The sequence below is a fragment of the Phyllostomus discolor genome, chromosome 3 (genome assembly GCF_004126475.2).
Source record: "Phyllostomus discolor isolate MPI-MPIP mPhyDis1 chromosome 3, mPhyDis1.pri.v3, whole genome shotgun sequence".
NCBI lineage: Eukaryota > Metazoa > Chordata > Mammalia > Chiroptera > Phyllostomidae > Phyllostomus > Phyllostomus discolor.
The window spans coordinates 1918630-1945546 of NC_040905.2; the positions used below are offsets into that span (position 1 = coordinate 1918630).

General features: G+C 53.3%; 1 protein-coding gene across 1 annotated transcript in view; it reads left to right on the forward strand.

Moving 5' to 3' along the window:
• The window catches only part of ARL15 (ADP ribosylation factor like GTPase 15), a 281488-nt gene that overhangs the window by 119112 nt on the left and 135459 nt on the right, over positions 1-26917 (forward strand). The window contains exon 4 of the mRNA XM_028519713.2: positions 15732-15940. Within this exon, the coding sequence (XP_028375514.1) occupies positions 15732-15940 (209 nt within the window). The remainder of the gene's footprint in view (positions 1-15731; positions 15941-26917) is intronic.

The window sequence follows — 26917 nt, forward strand, 5'->3', positions numbered from 1 at the left end:
GGTCAGCAGAGAGCTGGGGGCAGAGGCGGCTTGCCGGGCTGTTGCTGGGAGTGAGAGGCCCTGCGGCAAGAAGGAGGGACTCGGAGGAGCGTGCCCTTGCCCAGCGGCCATCCTGGGAAACTTGTCCCAGGAGTTCCTTGGGGCAGGTCACCAGCGGGCAGTTACAGGACAGCCCTGCGAGTCACCTGGAACCGCCCTTGGCTCATTCCATGCACCGCCCTTGTCCAGGGGGCGGGGGAGACACCAGTGCCCTGTTTGAATGTCACCGTGGCTTGCTGATCTGGGGGAGCTCGGAGCCACCGAAGTCCTCCACTGCAGTTCTAAATCCGGTTTGGAAACAGCAGAACATGTCAGTATCTGTAGCTGGAAGGGGAATGTTTGGCGCTGTGTCACTGGCAGGCAGGAGAGCAGCGACTGGGGAAGAGGTGGTTCTCGGGCCAGCTCTGGACGTGCACCAGGGGGAACGGAGCGAGACCCGGGCAGACCCTCCTGTCTGGCGTCACGGTCCACTCAGAGGGGACAGGGCCCTGGCGCAGCTATGCATCTGCATGCCGGGTGGGGGGTGGGGATGTAAAAGCAAAACCCGCAGCCCCGTGGCTGTAAAAAGAAGTATTTTTTATGATGTACTGTTGTTTAAGAGCAAGCTGTGAGTTGTGTTTAAGATTTATCCCTGTGCAGTTCAAAAACCAGAATTCTGCCTGTGTGCTTAAGCTCTTTCAGATGTTGGTATTGTGCAACGTCTTCTCCAGATTCCTCTTCTAATGTATGTTTTTTTTCTCACAATCTGTTAAAAGATCAGTGTGTGTGAGTCTCGACACTGCAGTGCCGTTCCGTGGGCTTCCTCTGACTGAGGGCCATTGCGGCTGGAAGGAGGTGCACGGTCCACAACGCAGACTTGTCTGTCACCAATACAGGTGGCACTGAACATTGCCTCAAGAGGCCCCAAGACGTGGGCATGCTCTCGGCTGCAGCCACGTTTTGTTCCATTCACTTCTGAGTTCTGCTTGCGATTTGAACTCACCTTAAACATGTAGACGTGTGCCCCTGGTCGGGCAACCAGATAGAGAAGGTAGTTGAAGGACGGTTTGAAAAAATGGCCTGTTAAGTAAGTATATGCTGCCCATGAGTCGATAAGCCAGTTTTCCTTTGGCTTGGAAAATCGTTCCAGATGAGTCCCTGAGCCTGGGATTCGGTGTGAAAAGGAGGGAGGGCGCGGTAGCGGAGTTGAAAGATCCTTCCTTCTTGATCGGCTCCGTGTTTTCCCGCACTCCCACGGCGGGCAGCTCCCGGTCTCCGCACCTGCTGGTGCACCGGAAGTGGTGAGCCAGCCACTGCCCGTGGCCGTGGGGCGTGGTGGTCCGGGCTTCTTCGCAAGCAGAGTGAGAGAAGATGTAGCAGCCTCCCTCCTCCGTGAGTCCCATGAGGCGGTCGGGGCCAGTCACGGCCGTCAGCACGGCACCACGCACGTGAAACCAAGTGTCACTTAGTCAGACTGTCACACCAGAGAGGAGTTCTCTCTTTTCCAATCCCTGAGAGGTGGCAGCACCGCCTCGCACTGAGCCCTTCCGCGGCGAGGACGTCAGCGGCTCAGAGAGCCTGTTCGGATGCCACAGTGGAAGAGTCCTAATTGTTGCAGTTCATGGTGAATTCATGGCCGTTTACCAAAGTCAGACTGTTCGCTTCTTTGCTCAACTGGATGCGGTTCAGCTCGGTGGGGCCACGCTCACCCCGCGCTGCGCCTTCCCTCGACTGCGACCCAGAAACGAGACACTGCCGCCGCAGGCTCTGAACGACCGTTTCCCACGTCGAACGCCCCTCACCGCTCCCTCCTTCCCGTTCTGCGGGGTCTCCAGGTGGACCTCCATCCTGTGGCCTTCTGCTGGACACGTCTTAAGTTGCTACGGTTCCTTTTACAACCTGTGTCTGGAAGCGTGACGCTCTCGGAATGGTCCGACCGGCCGTAGTCTCACCTGTCTTCTTTCGGGCACAGCGTTTCCCTTCAAGCCCACAGCCGCGGTACCGTCGGCCTGGACTGGACCTGCTGTGGAAACACCCAGGGTTTTAAGTTAGGTCCCGCCTGTTCTCTTCTCCCACGGCCGATGTTTGTTTTTTTATTCCAGGTTCCAGACATTACCGTAGTAAACGCCATTGTGTGAGTGCTGGCTCATTGTTCCAGCTTGTCAGGAACTTTCTGACTTTTTTTATTGTCATCCAACAGATTAGCACTTTCTTTCATCTCTGTGCCATCCGTACATCTTGAAATGATACCTTCCAAGTTTTTACTCAGTTGGAATCTGTAAACCTGCATCAAACTGTCTGCTCTGTGCCTGCCGCATGCTGCCTGCTGGGGGCAGCCAGCGGGCTGAAGTGTGATCATTTCCTCCAGCGTGCGCAGGCTGCGGGCAGCAGGGGACCTGCAGCCAGAGGCAGCGCAGTCACCCTGTGACCGAGGGGCTGTGAAGCGCAGCGAGAACCCAGGTGGGCCGCAAACCCCAGAGGGCCCAAGCCCTCCCGGGCTGGCCCGGGCCCGAGAGGTGCAGGGTGTCGCTGTGACCTCGGTCACAGTGACGCCTGGACGCTGCTGTCTGGTTTCAGCGTGTCTCTGCCTTTACTGCCCAGGCCCGTTGGCAGGACACGTGTTACGTATCTTGCTGAAATGAGCTCCTACTGTGCTATGCCCAAGATGGGCCAGCCTGGTGAGCCAGTCCAAAAGGGGCTGAGGGTTACTTCGGAAGACTTATCGCTCATGATGCAAGTGACCCCATGGTGATTCATGATGATTTCATTTGTAGAATCTGGGGTGATATGTACCTGTCTCGGTCTCCTGGTAACCTTCCTCCTATCCTTGGTCACAGGATAGTGTTTCGCATGGTGCCATGCTGACCTCCGGGCGTCCCTGCTGTCATGGTCTGTGGTCGGTCTGGATTCGGAGCCCGGACTGTCTCCCAGCAGCCCGGTGGGCTTCCTGCTGTCTGTACGTCCCGCCTAGCTTCCTCTGGGTTGAAAATCGCTCTTCGTATGCCCTCGCTGTTGTGTGCTTTTCTTCCTCGGCTTAGCTGTCCCTAACACTCTTGCAAACATAAACTCATTCCCAGCCTGTAGTGTCCTTTGTCTTCCATGTCATTGGACCCTCCTAGAACTCTGTGGCTCTTTAGGGTGGCTGACTGGTCTTGGCTGGTTTTCACCTCCTCCCCTTCCTCCAGTTACTGGGTCGAAACCTGCAGTCCAGCATAAATAACTGTCTCTGGTATTACGGTCTCTAGGAAACATGTCAACCATTTCTTCTCAGATGGTCTCAATTTCATTCTGAGACGGGCTCTTTATTGTTTTCTCGGCCTCCTTTGCTGTGGCATTGTCCCCCGAATAAAGTAGCAGTTTATTGGGACAACTGGGGACTTTGTAGCGACCTTGTATTGAACAGCATCGCACTCCAATGCTGTGACTCATCCAGCAGTACAGCTGTTCCTATGGGAACTAGGGCAGTTGTTAATAAGTGATAATGCAGGAAGTAACTCCGTGCTTCCTGTACTCACAGCTGCACGCCTACTTTTGCCCACCCCGTTTACCTGCTACAACACTGGACAAGTCACAGGAAGTGATGTATTTGGCCATGGACAGTGCTCATCTGGGATGGCCGGGGTGTGCCACTATCGCTTCTCGGGGTTCTGTCGCTAACCTGGCCCTTCTCCGGACTCATTTTCTCCGTACACCTGTCCACACTCCTACTTCAGGCCGATTTGTAATTTTGACTCTTTCATGTGGCTTGATTTCTAATGATCAATGACAAAAGAATTTAACTCTGTTCCTATGTCCTTGGTAGATACTTCCCAGGTGCCCTGCATCTGTGTGGTCCTATATATTTCTATATATCTGGCACTTAGGTATCTACCCTCATTTTTTTAAATAAAAGCATATATTTTTATTGAGTTTCTGAATACTTCTTTAGATTAGGTATTGACAAACAAAACTCAGGATCAAAACATTTTAAGGCCTTTGATAGTACATGGCGCAGAATAGTTCCATAGCCAATCCACACACATTTATTCTTGTCGGGGACACACCCCGTTGTCTTTGTCGTGGCGTCTCTCCTGCCACAGATCATCACCAGATGGTTTAGGAAGCTCAGCAAATGAAAAACACTCCATATCATTTTCATTTACAATGCTTTCGGTAACCGAGATTACCAATTTTTGTTTGTATCTCCTTTGTAGTCGTCTCTCTGTGTCTGTGCTTTTGCTATTTAAAATGTGGCTATTTTTAGGTGCTAGTCATTCCAGGTGAATTTTCAGGTTGAAAGAGTTGCTGAGATGATGTGTTAAATTGCCTAGTAATTTTGGAAAGAATTGAAATATATCTAGTCTTCCCATTTAGAAATACGGCATTATACTTCACGTGTACAAACATTGTGTCTGTGTGTGTTATACAAATTTTGAGATTTTTTTCCAAATTAGCATATTTTATTGGTATTGCATGGATTTTGAAGTGTTTTCAATGTTGGAGTAAAAAGATATTTTAAGGCATCTTAATTTGTGATCACCTATGGAAATCATCAGTTCCACATTTTCCCGTTAGTTCTGCTGGCGCCGTGGGTGCACCGCCGCCTTCCCCTGCGAACGGGCCCAGGTGTGCCTCCTGCCTGGCGGCCGGGCCTCGGACGTCAGCTTCCCGTCTCGCTGTGCTCGCTGGGACTTGGAGAACAACGCTGAACAGTTCTGGTGCTGGCGGAGCCACATTAATTTTCACATGCTCCGCACCTCGCATAGTACTTGGTGTTTGAAAGACTCGCAGAAGGTGTTTGCTAGAGTGAATTTAGCTGTTAAAGAGCTTTGATTCTAGTCGGCCAGCTAAAAACAGTACACATAAATAACAGTACACACAATAAAACGTTATACGGCATCATTAAAGCCTACAGATAGTAAAGTGCTCTGGCTCGTTAGTGGGGGAGAGAAGAGACCATGTACAAATGCCATAAAGGGAATGGCTGTCACGCAGGACTTGAGACGAGAGGGTGCTGGACAAGAGAAAGACGGGGAGGGAAGGAGAGTCCTGCTGCAGAGGGCGAGCCTGGCCTAGGCGGAGCCCCTGGGAGACGGGCGGGCCAGGTGGACAGGTGAGCAGCGGTTCGTTTTGGCCGCTGTGGAGGCTGCACCCCTGGTGCACCAGCCAGGAAGGCCGGCAAGGGCGATGGGGCCAGGCCGTCGGGAGCCTTGAATGGCAGGCCAAGCTCCCCACACGTTTCCTCATCATCAGTCTCGTGAGAACTGTGCTGTTTTAGTGAGACGCGGGGATGCACAGAGCCTGCCTGCTGCCGGAGGCGATGGCGGGGGGCGGGGACTGTGCCCAGGCCCACGACCCCCACCCGTGGCTGCAGGGCTTCGGCATAGCCCTCGTCCTTCTGGGCCTTCCACACAGAAGGAAGGGGAGGTTTCCTCAAGGCCTGTTCCCCCCCCCCCCCCCGCGACCAACCCCTTGGGTGTCAAGGTCAAGCCAACTTGAGCTCTGTGCCAAGCCAGCCACCTCCCGCCCCTGTACACACAGCTGCCCCCTTGCTTGTCCCCCTGGCCCCAGGTCCCAGGTCCAGCACCAAGAGGCGCACACATTTCCTGTCCCTGCAGGGCCGTGGCCTTTCCCTGTGAGAAGAAGCTGCAGTCTACCTGCGTCTCTCGTGTCCTTCCCAGGTCAGGGTTCCCGAGGAGAAGCCCAGGTGTCTCAAGTGTGTGTCACGGCACTCGTTCTGCCTGACTTGCTTAGACCGTGCGGTCCGTGGTGGCAAGATGGTGGCCACATCTTGGCACTGAGGCAGCTGCACTTGTACATGGCATCCTCCCACGCTTAGCTCTGGTCCCCTGGTCAGCGAGCACGCCTTCTCTGGTCACTCCTTGGGGAGCTGGTGTGTGGCTCTGAGACAGTCCCTCATCTGGTCACCGAGGCATTGATTATTGACCAGGATATATGCTCGTAGGTTGAGGCTGTGTATGTGTGCACGTGTGTGTATTGAATGAAGTTTATAGTGAGGCCATCATTTTTCTAAGGAAGAGATAAACTTGAAGGATACAAACCAAAAAGTGGAGGTGGGGCGGAGAGTGTATCTTTCCTCTCCAAAAATTATTTTCTGTGTGTGAGCTAGCCACGTGTATACAGGAGGAACTACTTAGAAGAGCAACAAGTCTATCCTGATGTGTGGAAAACAGTCCTTAGGGACGCGGACCCTGTGCCAGGGTGGCATACTGCACGCACGCCAACCTGACGACTGTTTTCCCTAGTGTGGACCAGGGCGTGAAAGGACCGAGTGTCCCCGTGAGTCAGCTGCGAAAATAAGTCCTACCCTGGTATCAGTCGTTCAGAACAGTCAGCGTTTTGGAACCCTGCTGCATACCCAATAAACATTTCTCCTCCTGGAGTCTTTTCTGTCCCCAGGCAAATGCATTCTTTAACGATCCCCCATCCAAACGAGGCGGAGACGTGGAGACGGCAGGCTTAGCGTTGCTCTGCAGGTCTGCCTCTCTCTCTGGGGTGCGGTCTCCGCAGGAGGGAGGCTGCACGTGGGAGGGAGGGAGGAGAGCGTGACCTCAGGCGGTGTGTCCGACTCCTTCCCGCTCTCTCTGGAGAGCATGCGCACCGATTCCTAGTCTTCCTGTGCGGTGCCCCTCTGCACAGCCCCCTGCCCCCGAGTGCTGGAGGACACACACACACTGACATTTTCAAGTTAATTAAAACTGATTCCATTTCGAGAGCTCCACTTTTCTCCCGAGGTAACTGAAGACATCTCAAAGCATCGAAGACGGAAGGCCGTCTGCTGGTGTAGACATGAGTTACACGCGAAGAAATCTTTCTAATGGTGTATGTGATGGCGTGGGCTACTCTTGTCCTAACATACAGTCATTGTGCAAAAAGGAGGTCTGGTCCCTTTAAGATGACATTGTAACGAATCATCCAGCTTCGGTTAGAAATGGGGTGGCCCTGTCACCAGCGTCCCCTTGACAGTGGTCCTCTCAAAGCACAGGGACAGCTCACTTCAGAGAACAGATGAGAAGGGCCTGTCCTGCCGTAGAAATACGCTCAGAGAGAAAAGGAGTATTTCAGACCAGATTATGAAAGGAAGAGAGGAAGCAAAGAAGAGAACTGGAGACCACATAAAAATCTGAGGCTGCTGATGCTCAAATCCAGGGTCGGATACTTGCCGTGTTCTTTTATTCTTCCATTCGCTTCCTAATCAGCCTAATCAGTGATTATCGAGGGCCTGAGTCTGTGGAGACATCCGGACACACAGTGGGAACATGCCCAGCAAGGAGGGTCTTGGGAACTTTGAGCACAGTTGATTCGGAGAGCTAGGGAGACAGTCACCTGGTGACATCGGTCTTCCTTCATGGAAGCCACGAGAACGCTGGGACAAAGTGGATTATAAACAGCTGCAAGAATTCCTAAGAAAAAGAGTGCATTTTGTGCTCCAGTGTGTTTGCGTTTTTCCTATTCTTTATTGACTTCGTTTTATCCGAAAGTAGGCCTGGGTGTACAAAATCTACAAAGAGCACCGGCCTAGGAGCGGCAGCCCCGCCCTGACCCGTCCGTCCTCCGCTCTCCCCACTGCAGCCCAGGAGCCGCAGCACACCTGCGCCGGCGTTGGCCCGTTCTCGTGTCCAGAGCAGAGAGGAGGGCCGTGTGCAGTGTGACGGCGGCCCCGAGTGCACACCTGTGTGCATGCCGTGTGTCAGCCTTGTCGACGGCATCACTCGCACACACGAGACCAATTTGTGTGAGTGACCGATTTGTTTTTATTAGAAAATACGTGAGTGTCAACCTAATGTCAACTTGGTCAACGCGCCGCCGTTTCTCCAGCCGTCTATCTGGCTGAGGGCGTCGGCACGGAAGGGGCGTGCGCACGCACCCCAGCGGGCGGGACCTGTGCTGGGGCTCGGGCAGGTGCGGCAGCGAAGCCCTGGGGCTGGGGGACACGAGACGTGACACAGAGGGACTAGGAGAGAAGAGGGGGTCCCCCCCACGTAAGCCGGGGTTCGCTTTCCTCACGTCGGCCACACTGGACGCTGCACAGGGACCTGCCCCCTCTGCCTCTGCCAGCGCCTGGCGGACTCTTACTCCCAGGCCTCAGAACACAGGCCAGCTCCGTGATGCGCTGCGTGGTGGTGGCAGACACGGCAGCAGCGGGCCACACCGAGTGAGCAGGCGGAATGCTCCAAGCACCACGCCGAATGGGTGGTCTCCTTCAATTCCTATAATGCTGTTGGGTGCCTACGTATTACTGTTCTGCTCCCTTTTGTTGCGAGGGAGACTGAGGCCTAGAACAACCACGCTGAGCATCCAGGTCGGCATGCTGACCTGCGGCGGAAGTGGGCTTCGAACCCAGGCAGCCTGACTTCGGAGCCCGTGAGGCACTGCGCTGCAGAGCTAGCCCGCCTTGGGGCCCGAGCCAGCCCCGCTGCGCCGCCTCCTTACCCAGGGATGCTGTGCGCCGGATTCTGAAAGAAACGGAAATTTTTCTGCAAGCTTTGGGATGCGTCTGATCCCTCGGCGGACAGCTGCCCGTGTTTACTCGTGGTTTGTGATGTCCACGGACTTGTCCAGTCACAGAATTAAAATCACAGTGTGTGTTTGTTTAAATTGAACGGTGGTGTCGTTCACTACTGTGTGCTCACACCTCAGCATGGGTCCCCGCTGCACTTCTGGGTTCCGTAGGGTGGCGGCAGTAGCGTGACGGCCGGTGCAGCAGAGGCGACGGCCCACGAGGAAAACCTTGATCCCCTTCGGGGTCTTCGTGATGAGCGTTTCTGTCGGGAGTGACGCGGAGAATGGTGGAGGGAGAGGGGGTGCATGTGGGTGGGGTAAACACGGTGGCCGAGTGGGGCTCCCTCATGGCCCTGTGACTCTAGTAGCCGTGTGCCCGTGACTGTCTGGGGGTCCCGGCAGGGAAACAGCGGTGAGGGTGCAAACCCCTGTGAGTGGCTCCCTGTGAGTGTCCGGGGTTGCCGTCTGGGACCCCTGTGGTTCAGTCCTGCTCCCAGGGGCCAGACGTTCCCCAGTGTCCGTGAGTCTGTGTGCGTCTGGCGCCTCATGGTACCTCGGTCTGTTTGGGCACACACTGCAGAGGCTCGAGGTCGCTAGAATGAAACGGCTACTTTTCATGAGTCTCATAGTCTCTTCCACATACTGACGATAGTGGCCGCTGCTCCAGAACCTCTCTGGGGTCTCAGGCCCTTCGTTCTCTGAAAATGTTTGAGACCCCCCCCCCCCCCAAAGGGTGTTTGTGTATGTGACTTTTGTATATCCACACTTGCCATGCTGTAAGTTGAAGCTGGTCAATTAAAAAAATATTTTTAAGTTCCTGTAAAAGCAACACTAAACCTTCCACATCTATGTAAAGACATGGTTTTATGAAAACTGACAATTTCCTAAACAAAAATGTCTGAGAAGATGGGCGGATCTCTCTGGTGTCTGACTTTGTCTGTGGAAGACGGGATGCTCATCCCTGCTTCTGTGTGTGGTCTGCCGTTCAGTGTCCTGGGGATGGAGCGGAACACCCAGCCTCGCAGAGACAGGACATTTGGAAAGGGGGTGTGTTTTAGTAGCCTCTTCAGACAGCTGTTGACAGTCTTCGATAGTCCACCGAAATCCTTCCACGAGTGCTGGCTTCCTAAGGGCCGTTGGCAGCGTGGACTCTGAGGGCCACGCCGGGGACCCCGTCGGGCCCGGGCGTCCCGCGGAGGGCACTCTGCATCTGTGTGCGGCTCTGGGCCGCCCTGCGGCTGTCCGGGGAATGCTGGGTCAGAGGGTTCTGCCGATCTTCTGTGTGTCGACACGTGTTGTTACAAACATGCACGTGTTGATAGCAACACCCGTTTCACCGCCGAGGAGCTGTCGAGACCCCAGGGGCGAGCACAAGTTGTCCAGAAGTCGAGTTTTGGCCTGAAAACACGTTTTCTCACTGACAACAGATTCTATCAGCTCTTTTCCTTGAAGTTGCAGGCGTGTGCGCTCATTTTTGAGAGGAGTGTCTGAGGTGCTCGGGCCCGAGGCATCACGGCTCGTGGGTTGAAGCTCCGAGTGCAAACGGAGTCCCGGGAAAGGGGGACGACCAGTTTGGGTCACAGCCCAGTGGCACAAGTTCTGTCCCCAGAACAGCCACGGCTTTGGTCTGTAGCAAAAATGCTTTTTGCCTGCTTTCCATTTCATCACACAGAATATAAGAAAAGGTGTGTCGAAGAGCTAGGTTAGGAAAGCTAAGCATTTTTCCTGCCTCACGAGGTTCATCCGCAGGCGCCCCTGGCATTTTCCTCCCTGCACGTATGTGGTGGACTAGGGCGCAGCGGCTCACGGGGGTGTCCGGCCCTCGGCCTGCGGGCCGCCTGTGTCCCAGGATGGCTGTGAGTGCGGCCCGACACAAAATGGTAAATTTACTTAAAACGTGACCAGACTTTGTTGTGATTATGTATCGCAGTGTATCTAACGTGTGGCCCAAGACAAGCCTTCTTCCTCCAGTGCGGCCCAGAGGCGCCCACAGGCCGGACACCCCTGAGGCTCAGGAGCTCGGCGCCGATGCCTCTGTCTGTGCTAAGTCACCTGCAGCGTGTTCACTTTGCTTTGAGTCTTCCATGAGAATGTCCACATGGCAAAAATAACAGATCACATCTTAGCATAATAATGAAAATATTGTTGATCTTGAGGCCTCCTGAAGTAAGCGAAACTATCTCACTTCACAGAATGGTGGTTCTGTTTTTGCTGCTCTCTTGTTCCTGAGCCGACAGCTGGTCACTGGCCTGCACGTGACACTTGCGTGCTCTTCAGGGAGGGGAGCTGAGGGGGATCCTACCTGTAAACCCATACCCCATGCTCCTGGGCACCGGCCAGGCCATTTGCCATCAATCAGCCAGTTCCCTGGGTTCTTTATGGGGGGCCGTGCTCTGGCTGCTGGGGTCCACAGTGCCCAGGGCGCTGGACGGGCGCGAGTGCTGGGAGTCGTGCCTGGCCTTCCAAAGTGGCCCCGGCCAACCACGGCGGGAGGCAGGCGATGAAGACCCCATGGCTCACCCCCCAGGGTTGGCTCCTGGTCCCTGCACGAACAAGCTCAGGAAGCGAGGGTGGCGGCCTGCTGCTGCAGGGCCCGCCCCCTGCGGGCTCTGGGTTGCCGCCTCCCTGCTGGCTTGGTGGTGCCGCCCCAGCCTTCACTGTCCATGCTCCGCTTGCCCTGGGAGTCCGAGGGGAGGCCCGTCTCAGTGCCCTCCTCCTTTTCCTTCCCCACAACGCCTTCTCACGGGGGCCCCTGAGCAAAGACATCTTTCTCGGGCTGTGCAGTCGGCCATACGTCCAGGCGTGGGGAGGGCACCCATGTCTCCCTGTAAAAGGTTCATGAAGTCTAGAGGTGGGTGGTAGCGCTGTCCTCAGGAACACAGTCAATGGGGGGTACACAGGGCCCATGAGCAAGGCCAGGCCGCCCCAGGCAGTGCCACGGGGCTGAAATAGCCTCCTAGAACCTGCCGTGGCCCACTCAGACATGGCCTGCCCTCCGTGGCCACCCAGGCGGTCTCCACGTGAGCTGCCTGCATGTCCCGGCTTGGACCCCACCTTTCCTCTCGCCGTCTTCTCCATGTCCCACACCCACCTGCTCCGTTCCTGCTCCACGTGGCCCGCAGCCGCACCCTCCCCATCAGAAAGCCTTTCTCCTCTCCTCACCTGGAGCCTCCTTTAAAGCCTGCAGACCTTCCCGCAGGTATGTCTGCTCGTCCACGGAGAACATCCCGTCCCTTTCCATCGTGTCGGAGCCCCTCCCTCCCCGGTCTGGGTGCGGGCCGTGCAGCCCTGGCGTGCGGAGTCCACACTCTGTGTTTGTGACTCGAGTTAGAAACGCCGAGACCGGGCACAGCCGACTCTTCAGCAGGAAGGTGGAGAAGAGGGACTTTTCCCAGGAGCAGTGATGCGTCGTTCACACGCCATGGAAGGGGCAGCTGAAAAGGGACGGCATCTCTCTCTGGGTCCGTTTCATCTGCCAACACAGTCATTGGACCTCATTGTCATTTCATCTCATGATGTTCAGGCCCCTTATTTGCTCCTAAATGCGGCGGATGAAAATGGAGTTTTGTGTTGAAAGAGATGACCTCACAATTTGGGTTCCCAGTCCGTCCCATGTATTTCCAACAGACAAGTGCCCTTACCACAGGCCGCCAGCATCTCGTCTTTGGGCCCCGCTCCCTGGATGCCCTCCAGGCTGTTGGCCCCGTTGGGTCCCTCGGATGGGTCTGCAGGCCTTGTTATAATTAGAATTACTGGAACCGAGAAGAATAATGGCTTCTGAAATAGTTCTCATAGGTCTCTGACTCATGTACAGTTAGGTACTTAATAATTCCACTCATTGAATTAATTGGCTGGGACATTCTTTTGGACTTGTTCCCAGCATAGGTGCTTAGGTGCCTTTCATTCGCACAGGTTCCTTTTTCCCCTGATGGCTTTTGTGGTGGTAGAATTCATCATTCAGCTTCATCATCTTTCTGCCCAATGACCCTTCCATTTTGACCCCATTAGGTGCGCCACCCCAGGCACGCGATGGGATTGTTTGGAGGCTCAATGTCCTCGTTGGTAAAATGAGAGTGGAACGGCACCTCCTCCCAGACTGTCTCGGACAAGTGCACCGATCCGTGCGGAACACTTAGCACGGCTGACGTTGATTTCAAAGCCGCACGTGGTCGGGGCGGCCGTTGGCTGGCTGTGGAGGTGGAGGTTGGGCTGTGAGCACTTAATGAGCTCTGTGGAGCTTACAGGGAAGCCTGTTGCATGTATTCGTATTACATGGAAATGGTGGGCTTCACATCCTGTCAGTGGAATTGTGATCGTCTTATGTGTGAATACACATGCAGACGGTATTTCTGTGGCTTTGGACATTTGCTGCCAGGTCGCACTGCCTTGACTTTTGCTCCCGGAGCTGGGGGCAGTCCTTGAGCATATGGCTGCTGTCTGCACGTCACTCGCAGCAGATGCTGCTGGCGGCCTGTGCCGGCCCCTTGGCTGGGCCGGGGCGCCCATCTCCCAGCTGCTGTGGGCGCAGGCTGCTGACGACTCACACCTGTGCCCCTCTCCCGAGCCGGCTCTTGGCTGACAGCACCCGCCCCGACCCAATGTATTTGGGAGGCCCTGAGGTCCACCCCTGCGGTTCCCCAGGGGGCTCGCAGCTGGGGACTGTGAGGGGCCGTGACCGCCCAGCCCCCTTGCTGCGGCCTGGACTGAATCTTCCAGTCTGAGCCACGCCGCAGAGCTCCCCGTGGTGTCCAGCCTCGGCCAAACTCCCGACACCGTGTCTTTGCTCTGCTCCTTCTCCCAGCCTGGTGTGAGTGCTGTCAGCAGCCTGCCTTTCGTCACACGCAGAGGAAATGCCATCTGACGTGCCGCCCATGGGGGCCTGACCTACGGTGCTGGACCCCTCAGCGCCCCTGTTGCTCCCCCAGTCCCACCACCACCCGTGCAGCCAGTTCCCTGCATCGCGTCGCCTCGGGCTGACTTCCCTCCCCTCCCCTCCCCTCCCCTCCCCTCCCCTTCTCTCCCCTCCCCTCTCCTCCCCTCCCCTCCCCTCCCCTTCCCTCCCCTCCCCTCCCCTTCTTTCTGATTGACTTTGTTTTCTTGGTTGGACCCTGCCCGACAGGCAGCAGCCCTGCTCCTGTCTCGTGTCTTTTGCTCATTTAAGCTTCCTCAGCACCAGTGCCTTGGTCTTCCCATAGCCCCGTGGGTTTCAGAATAGCGCTCTGGGAACACCGGCCTCTGCCTTCTGGGGGTCGGCCTCAGAGCTAGAGTCGGTCGAGTCCGCCCCTCAAGCTTGCCGTGGCGTCCCGTGAGCTGCTCTTTTGAAAACACTCAGCACTGTGCCTGGAATGCGGCACGTGCCGAGTCAGTGGGCACTGTTGGTACTGCTGCCCCTTGCCTGAGGGGCTCGCCCGCTGGGGATGGGGGGGGGCTTCCTTGCTCCCAGAGCCCCCGGGGGACCTCTCGCCCGGCACGTCCTTCCGCAGGGTGGCGGTCTGCACTCGCCCAGGCAGCCCGGAGCTGTCCCCTGCCGTCTGCGGTGCCGGCTCACAGGGGCGGACGGGACCTGGTCACGAACATGCGTGGCCTTTGCTGGTGTCTGCAGTGGAAAGGCCCCGACCCCCCCCCGTCCAAAGTCAGGCTGCCGACAGATGCCCCCGAGTGCAGGGCTGGCACACAGCACCCCACTCCCACTCTGGGTATCCGTGGCCTTGGGTTGGCCAAGTAGTCTGTCTGTATGGTTTTTTCCATCAAATAAAAGACACGTTTTTCTCTTTCACCAATAACTTTATTGACTTGGATGTTTTGAATATGTCAGCTATCTACCATCTGGTAGAACGTTGATTGTTCTCAATTAGTGTCTCGATTTGATCGCTGTTAACTTCAACTGGCCTACCCAACCACGGAGCATTGTCCAGTGAGAAATCTCCAGCACGAAACTTCACAAACCTCTTTCGACACATTTGATCAGTCACACCACCTTCTCCAGTCACCGCATAAAGCTTGTTTTGCGTTTTAGTTGTGTTTTTACCTTTCTTAAAATAATAAGCGTAGTATGCGGAAAATGTTGCATGTTTTCTTCCATCTTCAATATTTAAATAGCTACATAAAAACTCACCAATTCTGGTAAGTTTTCTTTTAATGCACGCTGATATGACAGCTGTCACAGTGCAGTCTAACAAATTGTTTTGAATGAAATAAAAGATAACTAAGTGCTACCAGAGCCATCGTACACCGAACGAAACTTTTGGCCAGCCCAGTACTTAGCGCAGTGCGTCTAGTGGGGACTGAGACGTTCGGCGGTGGCTCAGGTGTCGTCTCTACGCGTCTCTACGCGGTGAAGGTGTGATCAGATGCCCTGGGCTGGGGAAGTACCTTGATAACCTAATTGTGTTATACGAGCAAAATTAGAGCTCCTCTCCCCACCCCTAGATGCATACGTCACAGATCTCCACTTTGTGATCGACTGCGTGCACGGATGACCCTTAGTGGGCTCACCTCTCCTGGCCTCGGTTTCCCCAGAGAGCTGGACTGGAGAATCTCTGAAACCCCTTCTGGTCTCCAGGTCCACGAAGCCGACTTAGCGTACGACTTCATCCCCTCATCCCCTTGTTCCCCTTGTTCCTGTGTTGGTCGTTGGGCCTGGCACGGTGCTGGGTATCGGGAGTGTGGCGGGCAGCAGGACATGGCCCCGGTGGACGCGCGTCTCCACGTACTTGTTGTCAGCACCCCGTCATCACAAGCCCACGGGTGTGCTCGTTGCCCAGTGGGGCCCTGCGGATGCAGGTGGTGTGCCAGTCGTTTCACTTCCTCCCACCAACGACACCAGGCAGCCTGGCGGCCAGCCTGTGCTGTGGAAGGTGTCGCCAGGCTGGTGTGGGTGGCAGAGGGAGAAGCCCCGGTGCACGGCTGCTTTAAACCAAATCTGTGAAGAGCGCCCCTTGTTCAGGACTGTTCCACAAGCTCTGAAAACGTCCTTTTGCTGAGAAGCGTGTCTCTGGTCAGAAAGGCACGGGGAGGGATTCTTCAGCTCCTGCGTCTCCCTCAAATTCACGTCCATTCATTGGCCCGAATGCCTCCTTTGTTCTCAGCAGCCGTGATCTCTGCTGTTACTTTTTAAAAGCTACATCAGTTCCCAACAGGAATTAGTGCGGGGAGCGATTCTCGCTTGCCGAAAGCTGTTTTTAAAAGGAGGATTTGTTCTGCTTTGACAGGGGCCGACCATATCCGGAAGTACTGGAGCCGCTACTACCAAGGGTCTCAAGGGGTGATCTTCGTGCTGGACAGCGCGTCCTCGGAGGGCGACCTGGAAGCGGCCCGGAGCGAGCTGCACTCGGCGCTGCAGCACCCGCAGCTGTGCACCCTGCCCTTCCTCATCCTGGCCAACCACCAGGACAAGCCGGCCGCCCGCTCCGTGCAAGAGGTACGTCCCCCGAGCGGATGGCTCCCGTCTCGCTGCGGCGCGTCTCCCGCCACCATGCCCGTCATTGGGACGTGTGGTCGTGCTGTGTTCGACCGTGACCCCCTGGCTTTCGTGGGAAGCCTGTGTCGATCTGACAGGAGTTACTGTCGACGTGCCTGGTTCCCCTCAGAGACTGACTTTTTAACTATTTACCAAAGTGAGGGGACTTGTCTGGGTATTTTCCTCATCTCTCCTGCAGGGCCGATGGCCTGGCAGTGTCACAGTGCTTCACCCCACCACCTCCTTAGGTCCTTCTTCTGTTCCCCAGCTCCTTGAGGGATGCGCCGTGCGTCGCCATGCGCCCCTTGCCCTCGTAGGCTGTGTTCCCGCCCCTCCAAGACGCTCACTGTTGACTGCAGCAGGGGTCCTGTCCTGTGACCAGCCAGGCTGGACACTGGGCTCTGGTCTCGCCAGCCCCGTCCCGTGCCCGCCGGTGCAGTTCACTGTGGACCTGCTCTTCAGCATCCTTCAACTTCCTGTCTCGGCTGACACCTGTCCCCTGAAGGCGGGAGACTGATTCTCTCTGATCCGTGGCACTCGGGGGATAAGACGTGTAGAGAGTTTCCCAAACCTACACAGTGGTGAATTTTCATGTGGGTGCAGGGACATGAGGACACTGGGTGCGTCCCCCTCCACCCATAAGGGTCCGGATGTGTCCCCCCAGTCCCCCAAAAGTTGCGCACTCACTCTAATGGCTTTGGAACCAGAGGGCTCACGGGAAGGACTCGGCTCTCTGGTTTGAGAAATGAATGAGAGGCCAAGGGTGGGACATGTGCGGTCTCTCCCTCCCTCACACCGCGTGGGACCTGCGGGCACGTGACCGTGTTCCCGTGGCCTGTCTTTTCACCTGCGAGGTGGGAGTGAGCAGTGTCGTCAGGAGGAGTGCGTGGGGTTGGTCTGGATCGTGCGCGCTGATGTTTAAAGTGCTGAGTGTTGGGGTGTCCTGTGCAGAACATCTCCACTCACGTTTCAGACAGACGGTTACCAAGGCAAGGATTTCTTACTAAACAGAACGCACGTCCTTGAGTTGTCTCATTCAGCACTAGGTAGTTAGCCCCTCTTTCTTCTCTAGGTTTTGTGACATACCTCACAGGTAATCTTAAGTGACTGAAATAAAAACATAGCAGAACAAATCTGTCCTGAGGGCCGTGATGTGCAGACCTTCCCAATCTGTGCCGAAGACCTTGGTAAATCTCAGCTTCTCAGCACCAGGATTTTGTCTGGAGCGTGGACATAATAGTATGTAATGCCGGGTAGTTACGAGTGTTGAATTACTTTGTAACTAGAGGGTGCTTTGTGAAAATGTTACTGTGAGTGCATTGTGGGAGACACGGTATATGTATGTGTTACAGAATTCACAAACAGTATAACATCTTGTACAGACATAATCTGTAACACATAGGTAGTAAAACATGTAACGTGAAGTAGATAAAATACAAGTGACATTATAACTTCAGATCACTGTATTCAAATTAGGAGCAATAACGGGGACAAAAATTTTGTTTTTAAGTTTAAAAAACTGTGTACCTGCTTTCTTAGACACCCTGCCGTGGAAGCTAGTGTGTGCTCTGACCCTAATGTACGGCCCGTGGGGACCCGCCAGGGGAAGTCTGGCTGCGACGGCGAGGGAGGGAGGCAGCGTCCAGCAGCCGCGAGGCCCTTCAGGGGACACGCTGCCTGTGGGGCGCCCGGTGTCCCGGGCAGGGGCGTCTGTCTTTGTGATTCATCTCTTCCCAAGACAGAGACTGTCCGTGTGTAGGGACCCCAGATTTGATATGAAAATGTGGATTCTAGACTTATGTGTGCTGGAGCGTACGTGGCTTTGACCTTCGTTTTTATGTCCCATTTAAGTGAATTGCCCTCAGACTTCTTGCTTGGGGTGGCATTTGCAAATGCCACCTTGAGGACTGCTTTTTGTGAGCACCTCCCCTACGAGTGTGCGTATACGTGCTGCACGGAGCACAGTGCGACCTTGAATCCAGCCGGTGCACACCTTCCGTGGCAGATCTGGAACTGAGTCAGGAGCTACGGGAGGGCTCGTCCTGTGGATGTGGGAGAAAGGGAAGCAGCAGCTTCCTATTTTCCCCTTTGCCTGAACGGGAGAGGTTTCTCACGGGAGTCTTGGGATATCTTGTGGAAATCCTTCCAGGAATGTTTTAGGAATTAAATCAGTACCTTACTGCTAGCGTAAAGATTGAACTGTGAAACCGCATCGTAACTTCTTGTAAATAGTAACCTCCAAATGCGTGGGAGTCGGCCCGGGGAGAAGAGGGAGAGCAGGAACGGTGAGCCGGTCGCACGTTACTGGAAGCACGTTGAGAAGTGGTTGTGTGTTTACTCCTCTGGGGTCCCTTAGCAGGAGCGAGCCCGTGCCCGGGGCTCTGCTGCTTACAGACATTTGTGTCCGTTTGCACCTGCCCGTGTGTGCCCGTGGTAGGATTTCCAAATGCTGACATGATGGTGTTTTCCCTGGGAATTTCAGGCGAACTCCCATTCTTTGAGAATCAAGGAAAATGCGTTCAGTTTACCAGAAAGCCCCGACTGGTTCTTCTTCGCTGCAGTCAGGGAAAGGCGCGTCCCAGGGGCTCACTGAGTCTTCCCTGCCTCCTGGTGCAGTCCATACATTTGGTGCTCGATGCGTCGTGCAGAAGTATCGCCGATAGTTCTTCTGACACTGGGGCAAAACTTGAGGAGTTCACCAGTCATTTAATGTGGATACCGCGGTACTGAGTGCAGAAGCCAGCGACGTCCGAGGGGGAGAGCGCTGAGCTGTTCTTTGGGTCCCAGCGGAGGGCGAGAATCGTCAGGAGGTCGCACGCACTGGGTTCCTCGCCCTGCGCTGGGAGCGAGCGCGGCCATGTGTGGGTGGAGGCCCAGGTTCGCACAGAGCGGCAGTGGTTGGAATTGCTTCGTGAGCCGCAGACAGAAGGCAACATGCCCGATTACTTTATTGCCCTTTTGTAACGCAAGTGGAGTCTTGTGCTCTGCAGTTTCTCTTTCTGGAACACGCCTGGTAATGACCCCGTGCAGCTCGTTTGAGATTTTAATGTCTTGAGAATTGATAGGAGAAACTTTATTTTTTTTTTACACAAATCAGTTTTTTTTTTTTTTTTAAAGAAAACAGCAGAACACTGGGGAAAGCACCCTTTACGTACTGTCTATAAGCCAAGCCATCCCTGCAACAGATGTTTGCTCTGTCCGCTTTGGGGAGGCGCGGTCAGCAGTTTTCCAGAATCTACTTGTAGCTGTTTTTTCTACAGACAACGTAACGTAGAAATCTTGTACTTATGTCATGGGGCCCACTTGACTCCGTAGGGAAAACGCTGGTCTAACTAAAACGATAAAGCTTTTAAAATGAAAATCATCTTCAGGGTAATCGGGTTGGTTTGTTACTTGTATTGAGTTGTAATTGCATCTAATTCGTTTTACAAGCCCCAGAGGAGAGCATGCTTCCGTTCTGAAGTCGTGCGGTGGATCGGGAGGATTTCACCAGAGGTTCAGTTCATGGCGCAGCCGGTGAACACGCTCCTGCTTTCCCTCCGCACCACGCGGGCCACCGTGCCGGCCACCGCGCCCGTGCTCATTTCCCTGGGCACAGCTGGCCGAGGCTGCCGAGTGACACGCGTGGTCCGCCCCAGAGAGCTAGTGCGTCCTCTCGGCAGTGTCCCCTGCTCTGGCGTCTGTCCTTCTCTGTAACCCGTCAGTGTTTAACTGTCAGGAGTGCTGTGGTCACTGTCGGTCCCTTTTTTTTTTAATTAAAGCAAATGTTAAGAAATAGGAGTGCTGTGCAGCGCAGACCTTTGCAGTGGAATCATAAGGTCAAGCGAGTCGACTGCTTGCGTGGCTCACTCGCAGCACAAGCAAACCCAGCTTCTCCTTGAGAGTGTCAGCATGAAAGTTAAAATTTGTGACCCAGCATTTTTCCTTTTTCACACAGTTGTAGTTCAGTTTATGATGTGGAGCACATAGAATGTGCCGGTCTCTTAGAAAAGAATAGAACATAAATGCAAGAAGAGTATTTGCAAGTCTTTCTGTCATGATGTAAACATTACTTTTAGACCATGTTTTGTTTGGATTATAAATATTCATATTTTGAACAATATGAATATGCTTTCAATATTCAGTGTATCATGAATAATTTATCTAGTTCTCACTTTTTAGTCTATAGACGTCTTCTGAAAGAGAGTGCTAGAATGTGTTTCGTGTTATCTGACTACCACACTTAATTATAATAACCTGTTTGTTGATAAGTACTTCTGCATTGTGTACTTTCTCCCCTTCCTGCATAGGGTCTGAGAGAGTTTGGAGGAATTAGAAATTTCGGACAATGTTGATCTATAGACAGTAAGCCTCTAGATTAAATTGTTTGTTTTATATGCTGCTTAACAGTGAGCAGTTCCCTCTTGGCAGCTCTGTGAAGTCGCAAATATCTGATTTTCCACAAGTTTTTTATTAGAAAATGCACAGCAGTGTTTAAATCACATGAACTACTTAGCTTAACGTTACTCTCTGTGCACGGAGAGAAACGCGAGCGCGCGCGAGTGTGTGTGTGTGTGTGTGTGTGTGTAACATCCATTGTAAAGTATCCTGCACTTTACATCTTCGGAGTCTGCCAAGTCCCGTGACCTGCTTCTTGGCCGAGGTTTAGAATACTGATTAGATTTCACATCGAGCAGCGTGCATGCCTATTGTGTGAGCGGTTTGAAAACTCCCTAATGGGACGTACACTTACTCTAACATGATATGAGATGCAAATTATTTTTCGTCCATTCCTTACAGATGTACTTCTCTCTGCTGCAGTTTAATCTTGGGGAAACAATTAGGGGTTTGGAAGTCAATTTTCCACTGAGTGACTCAGTGATCTTCTGAAAATGTTGACTAACTTTTGAGAGAAGCCGAAAAAGCAATCATTCTGATAGTCACAGAGTGTCGTTATTGTAAATATATTGTAAAGAGCAAATTTTAGCTGAGAATACTCAAACAGCCAGAGTATTTTATTTTTTGTACATTCAGGGAATTTTTTATATGCATCCTCTGAAATGTATTTGTGTATTTGGTCATTGATTCTGAATCTGGCCACTTCAGTGCCACCACACGAGGGATCTCTGTGAGCCCGCGCTGGGACCTGCCAGGCCGTATGACAGATACCAGATGCCGCAAATTGACCCAGCTCCTGCCAACAAACACGTTATGGGAGGAAGGTCCATTCTCTCAAGAACGTTATGTAGGTGGGATAACAAAGGAACACATCTGAAAAGATAGCATTGTGTGCCCCATGGAGTTCATTTGTGTTCTAAGACCCCCATTTCTTTCCACTTTCTTTATGGAGTCCCATGCACATCTTCATTTTATGTGAAGCTGGCACATTTTGGGATCTCTTCTGAGTTCTTATTCTTACTTAACTCCCCGTCCAGGCATTTCAGCGCCCAGCGCTCCCACCTGCACCCTGCAGTACCTCTCGGGGCCTCTGGGTTGTCCCTGCCCCCGGCCTCCCCTTCCCCTGACCCTCTGCGCGGCCCAGGAGGCACAGGCTTCCTGCCTCTGATTCCTCCCGGAGTCCGACGGAATGCTGCTGACCTTATGGGTCAGCGCGCCTGACCACCGAATCCCCTTCCTCACTCGTGTGCATCGACCCCCTCGCTCCCTCCTCCCGTTGCCTCGGGCAGGGGCCCGCCTGCCTCCCCCAGGCGCCCCGGCCTCGTCCTGTTGTCCCAGGCCCTCACCGAGCACCTTGTCTGTCTGCCCCTGAGTGTTGTGAGTGGCCGGCGGGACGGGAGTTCCAGCTCGCTTGTATCCCTGAGCTCAGTAGATGTTCTTTGAATGAGTTGCTGCCCCTGAGTCTGATCACACACGCTCCTCTCCTGCGTGGCGTCCCCACCTTTCCTCCGAGCTCCTCCTGTCTCTCTCCGCCCACTCTGGCTCTTCCGTTCCATCCTTGAACGGAAATCTCCTTTTCTCCTGCAGCAAACCCGAGCTTTAGGTACTGGGCCGGGCCAACATCTTGTATGACCCTTACCTCAAATCATGTTCCTAGTTTAAAAAAAAACTTTGTTAATTACTGTACTTACAAATATTTCCATATATTTTTGTGTAATTGCAGTGTGTTTGTCCACTTGAGGGCTTGGCTTACAGCGGGACCGTTTTCTTCCCAACCCCCTCCCTAGAAAGGGGCAGGGCGTCTTCGAATACATTGTCATCAGCTGCTTCATTTGAACTGTCTAGGACTTACTGCCGTGGCCGGCATCCCCAACGGCCTGCTGCTGGGTCTGTTTCCCATGTGGAGGGGGCAGGTGCGCGGGGGGCTCTGTGGGAACAGGGCACGAAGCGGGTGAAGCAATGAATTCAGTTTAATAAAAACAAATGGTGTGCTGTGATTCATAAAGTTGTTACATCGGTGATACTTCGGAGGATTTTTAAAATTACATTTACCACTGTTTCTTACTGTACATATTTAAGGAAAACAGTGTTATTTTGCTTCCCTGTGGGTCTTTTGGAAGCAGAGGTATCTGAGCGGCCGTACTGGCGGACCTCACCCTCTGTCGGTGTGCCAGTGTTGTTTCTCAGAAGCAGTGTTTCATTAACGCTCACTCGACAGGGTCCACACGTGACTCTGCAGAAGGTCACAGGACCACTTTCTTGGCCCTTAGGTCTCTTTATTATTTGTTTGTATGTTTATTTATTCATTTAGCAAAAGAAAACTCAGTTTAACTGCGCATTCTGCAGCTTATGAAGTTAATAAAACATTTGTTGAGTTAATTTGAGTATTAGACACAGAGTTAACGTAAGGAAAGTGCTTTGAAGATAAAAAGCACAATAAGCATTAGTTATCATCATTAGGATAATTATTATCATTATTATTATTACATAGTGTCTGCTCAGAAACCCCTGTGGCTGCGCGGGGAGGCCGAGGAGCGCTCAGTGGCGGTGCGGCGTGCAGAGCTGAGGGCGGGGCCTTGCGCACCCGCACCGAGGGCTCTTGTTCCTGAACAGATGCGGGGGGCGGTGCCCGTCGGTTCTCCCCCCTCACGAAAAACGGACTTCCTGTGGTGCTGAAACATCAGAACTCATTTTGAGGAGTTTGCATGTTTTCTTATATTATTTTTCAAAAGATGTGTGAGGCGTAAGTGCAGGTCTTCTGAAAGGGTTCTGAAAGCAGAGGTTTTGATTTCTAAGTAGCCAAAACCCTTTAGTAGTTCATTATTTTTGAGTTGGATAAGGCTCAAATTTATGATTTTTAGATACTAAAAAAAATGGAGCATAATTATGGGAAGGAAATATAAAAACTTCATTTTTATTGCAAAAATGAAAACTGGAGTTATAAAAATAAATATAATTAAGTACACAAATGACTTCCTATGAGATAATTTTAAGGAGGATTCTTTAGATTACTCTTTAGAAAGGGGACTTCAGGATTAAGCCAACTTCCTTACAAGATGCTGCAAAAATTGTCATCACAAGTCAGAGAGGAAGGAAATACTGAAACACGTGCATTCACAGGCAGACGCAGGGGCGCTGAGTGCACAGCCAGCCTCGGCACCGGGAGGACGTCGGTGACAGGCCTGCAGAAGATGCCCCCTACTCTTAGGGCGGATCAGGCCGGAAGGGTCCGGAGAGCGCGGGGAGAGAGGAGGCTCCTGGAGTGAGAGAGTCTCGGTGGAGGACCGCAGGCCGTGGGAGACACTGGGCGATGCAGGCAGGCGGCCCCACCTGCTGCAGACAGAGCCCTTCGGAGCGTGGGGCCGAGCCTGCCTTCCACGGTGTGGCTGCCGCAGAGGGAGAGAGGGCCCCGGAAGAGCCGCTGGCCCAGAGACCAGCCGACAGACTGCACGCTGTGACTCCAGTGCGACCCGTGGCCCGAGCCCAGCCGGCTGCATGCAGCCTGTCGTGGGACAGCCAGGTGGGGAGGGAGGCAGACGCCCCCCGCTTCAGAAAGCCAGTCCGTTCCTGGCAGCGGCTCCGAAGCGCTCTGCTGAGCTAGCATGGGTGTGGCAACCGCACAGTTTGGACTTTGTCCTGTAAGAGTAAAAGCCTGTAATGAAAGATACCCGCTTTCCCCTTTTGAGACAACAGAGCACTCTGCTACTCAGACACAGGCATTTTCTCCTTCCCACTTCCTTTTCCTCCTTTGCCTGTGAATTGCACGCGCCTCGGGTGGAAGGAACGGTGAGCCAGGCGTGTGCGGCGGTGCAGACGGCGGTCCGCGTGGGCCCTGTTCTGTGCACGTGGGCTCCAGGTGCAGGTGAGTGGGCCCACACCCGCATGCTCTGTCTGCGGAGCCTCCTCTCCCGCTGCTTACTGCGAGGTAGAATCTCATTCTTTTACTTGATCCAGTGACATCTCTTCGTGGAGAAGTCCATGTTCAACCAGGAGCACCTCTGTTATTTAAATATTCACATCACCTTGAGATTTCTTCCCTGACACAGAGGCATCAGCTGGGTCCCGTGAGGCTCTGACACAGACTGTCAGGATAAGTGAGGAGGCGTCATATGTCGTCGTCCCCCCTCGTCTCCCCTCCCCCCCCCGGGGGCTGCAAAGGTCTTGGCCGTGTCGGCTTCCAAAGCATCTGAGAGCGACACAGGGATCGCCTTCCTCTGGAGAAAATCTGAAATCTAAATATGGGCACATGTAAATCTTTGATCAAAAAAACATCTTCTACCACTCAGTTGTGAAGGAAAAGAGACGAGCAGGGTTTCATTTTTGTGAAGGCCAGCGTTCAGATATCTAACCCGTTTGAACGTAGGAATTCAGTTGTGTCGAACACAGTGTATTACTGGGTGAGTGTAGTGCGTCTTACACCCAAAATGAGATTGGGGTCTTTTAAAAAAGCCCTTTCAGGCGAAGCTCTTCGACTGGAATTCTGCGTTAGGCAGTAGGTAGCTCCATACGGTGACTGGAGTCGGTTCCAACAGTGATGCCTTGAAGCCACCTACGCCTCGCAGGGAGGTTCTGTGTGCGACCTGTGAAGTCCCTGGGAACTTGTGGGGAGAGCACAGCGCGATTGCACGTGCAGGATTTGTAATGAGGTGTGTGTCTCCAGGCCGTGGTTATGAGGGGTCATTTGTCAAGCTCCACACGCATTGCTGTGGGAAGGGGCCCGAGCGGACCCTCCGGGTGGCTCGTGCGGAGTTTGGACAAGGAGAACCACACGATGGCGAAGGAAGGAGAGAGCCTGGCAGCGGACCCCTCGGCTGTTCACGGCGCTGACGCAAAGCTCGGACGTCATTAGAAGGGTCCCGAGAGAGAGAGGCCAGAGCGGGCCTGAGGTAGAGGCTGTGGGACTGGCCTGCTCTGAGTGGGGACGTCGTCACTGGCGGCGTTGCCGCCGACGCACAGGAGCAGCTCGAGGTGCCCAGGCAGTGTCCTTAGGACTACCTTTCCTTGCTGTATGTGAAGATTTGCACTGTGCTTGGCTCTAGGCTAGTTTTATTTAAAATGGTACTTCTCAGACTGATTGGACAATAAAGTCTGAGTCTTTGAATTATTGAAATGTGTGGGTGGAGATTCATGAGTGTAAAGAATTGCGTGTTTCTGCATGTCTTGGGCAATAAAAAAATACCAATTTCTCAAATTTCTGTATTAGCTTTGTTCTTTAATTACAACTCAAGTTTAGACATCTTTCTGTTTTTCTTTAATTAATAATGGCTTTGCAATGGCTTTTATATTAATAAGCAAATTAAGTTCTTTCTTCGGTTAACCAGGGAAAACAGACTTTGAGGTGAAACGCGAGATCACCAGACCGTTGGGCCTGCGGTGGCCGGCAGAGTATTTTCACCGATAGAGCCGTCTCCGCTGCCCCTCACCAGAGGCGCCCTTTTCTTCCTGTGGAGTCGGACCCGGCCAGCAGAGGTTTTGCTCTGGGGAACGCAGCCTGGTTTTAATGATTCTGAATGTGTGGTGCCCTTTCTTTAATTATTTAGCTCTTCAGCCCCACAGTGTAGGTGCAGAAAGTATAGAATATTTTGTTTAATCTGTAACTCACTCCATATGAGGCGCTAGACATGGCTTTTTTGGTAAAACACTAGATATGAATCTGTGCTTTTCAGGCTTCATCTGTTAAACATGGAATACAAAAATTGTTGTTCCTTTATAGTTCTTCTTATTTGGATTCCAGTTAGTCAGAATTTTGCCATATGGTTCTTTCGCCCTAATAAAGCTGAACTAAAAAATGCACGCTGTTAACAATGTCACATTTCTAAGATGCGAAAGCGAGAGATGTGGCCATGGTTCCCAGGTTTCCTTTCACTGGAATTGTTTTCAGAATAGCCACTCTCCTCCCATGCAGTGGGTTCGGAACGGTGCGTGAGCCCGTTTCCAACGGTGGGTGAGACTCGGGTGACACCGATGGCGGGTCAGGCCGGCACGACTGACATCTGCCCAAGTGTGTGTCTGACGCTTTCCTCCACATTTCCATGGGTGTGGCGCAGTCTCTGAAATTCCACGCAGTCCTGTTTCGATGAAAAACCCAAATGACTGCCCTGGCTGGTGTAGCTCAATGGATTGAGCGTGGGCTGCGAACCAAAGCATCGCAGATTCGATTCCCAGTCAGGGCACATACCTGGGTTGCAGGCCACGGCCCCCAGCAACTGCACATTGATCTCTCTCTCTCTCTCTTTCTCCCTCCCTTCCCTCTCTAAAAATAAATAAATAAAAATCGTAAAAAAAAAAAAACCCCAAATGACCAATAACGGGACGTTGGCACACTTGACGAGACAGCACAGGGGAGCGCGGTAAGCGGGACCCCCTGTCCCCTGCGGACGCCCGCTCCTCTCTGACTCACGGCTCGTGGCCATCAGCCAGCCTGCTCAGCGTAGCCCCGTGAACGTCAGATGGATGGAAACGCCGTTAGTGACTTTCCCTTAACAATGTAGGAAATATGGACTGTATGTTAATGAATGTAACTGTCTTAAAGATGGTGCTTCTGAGATAGTTGCAGTGAGA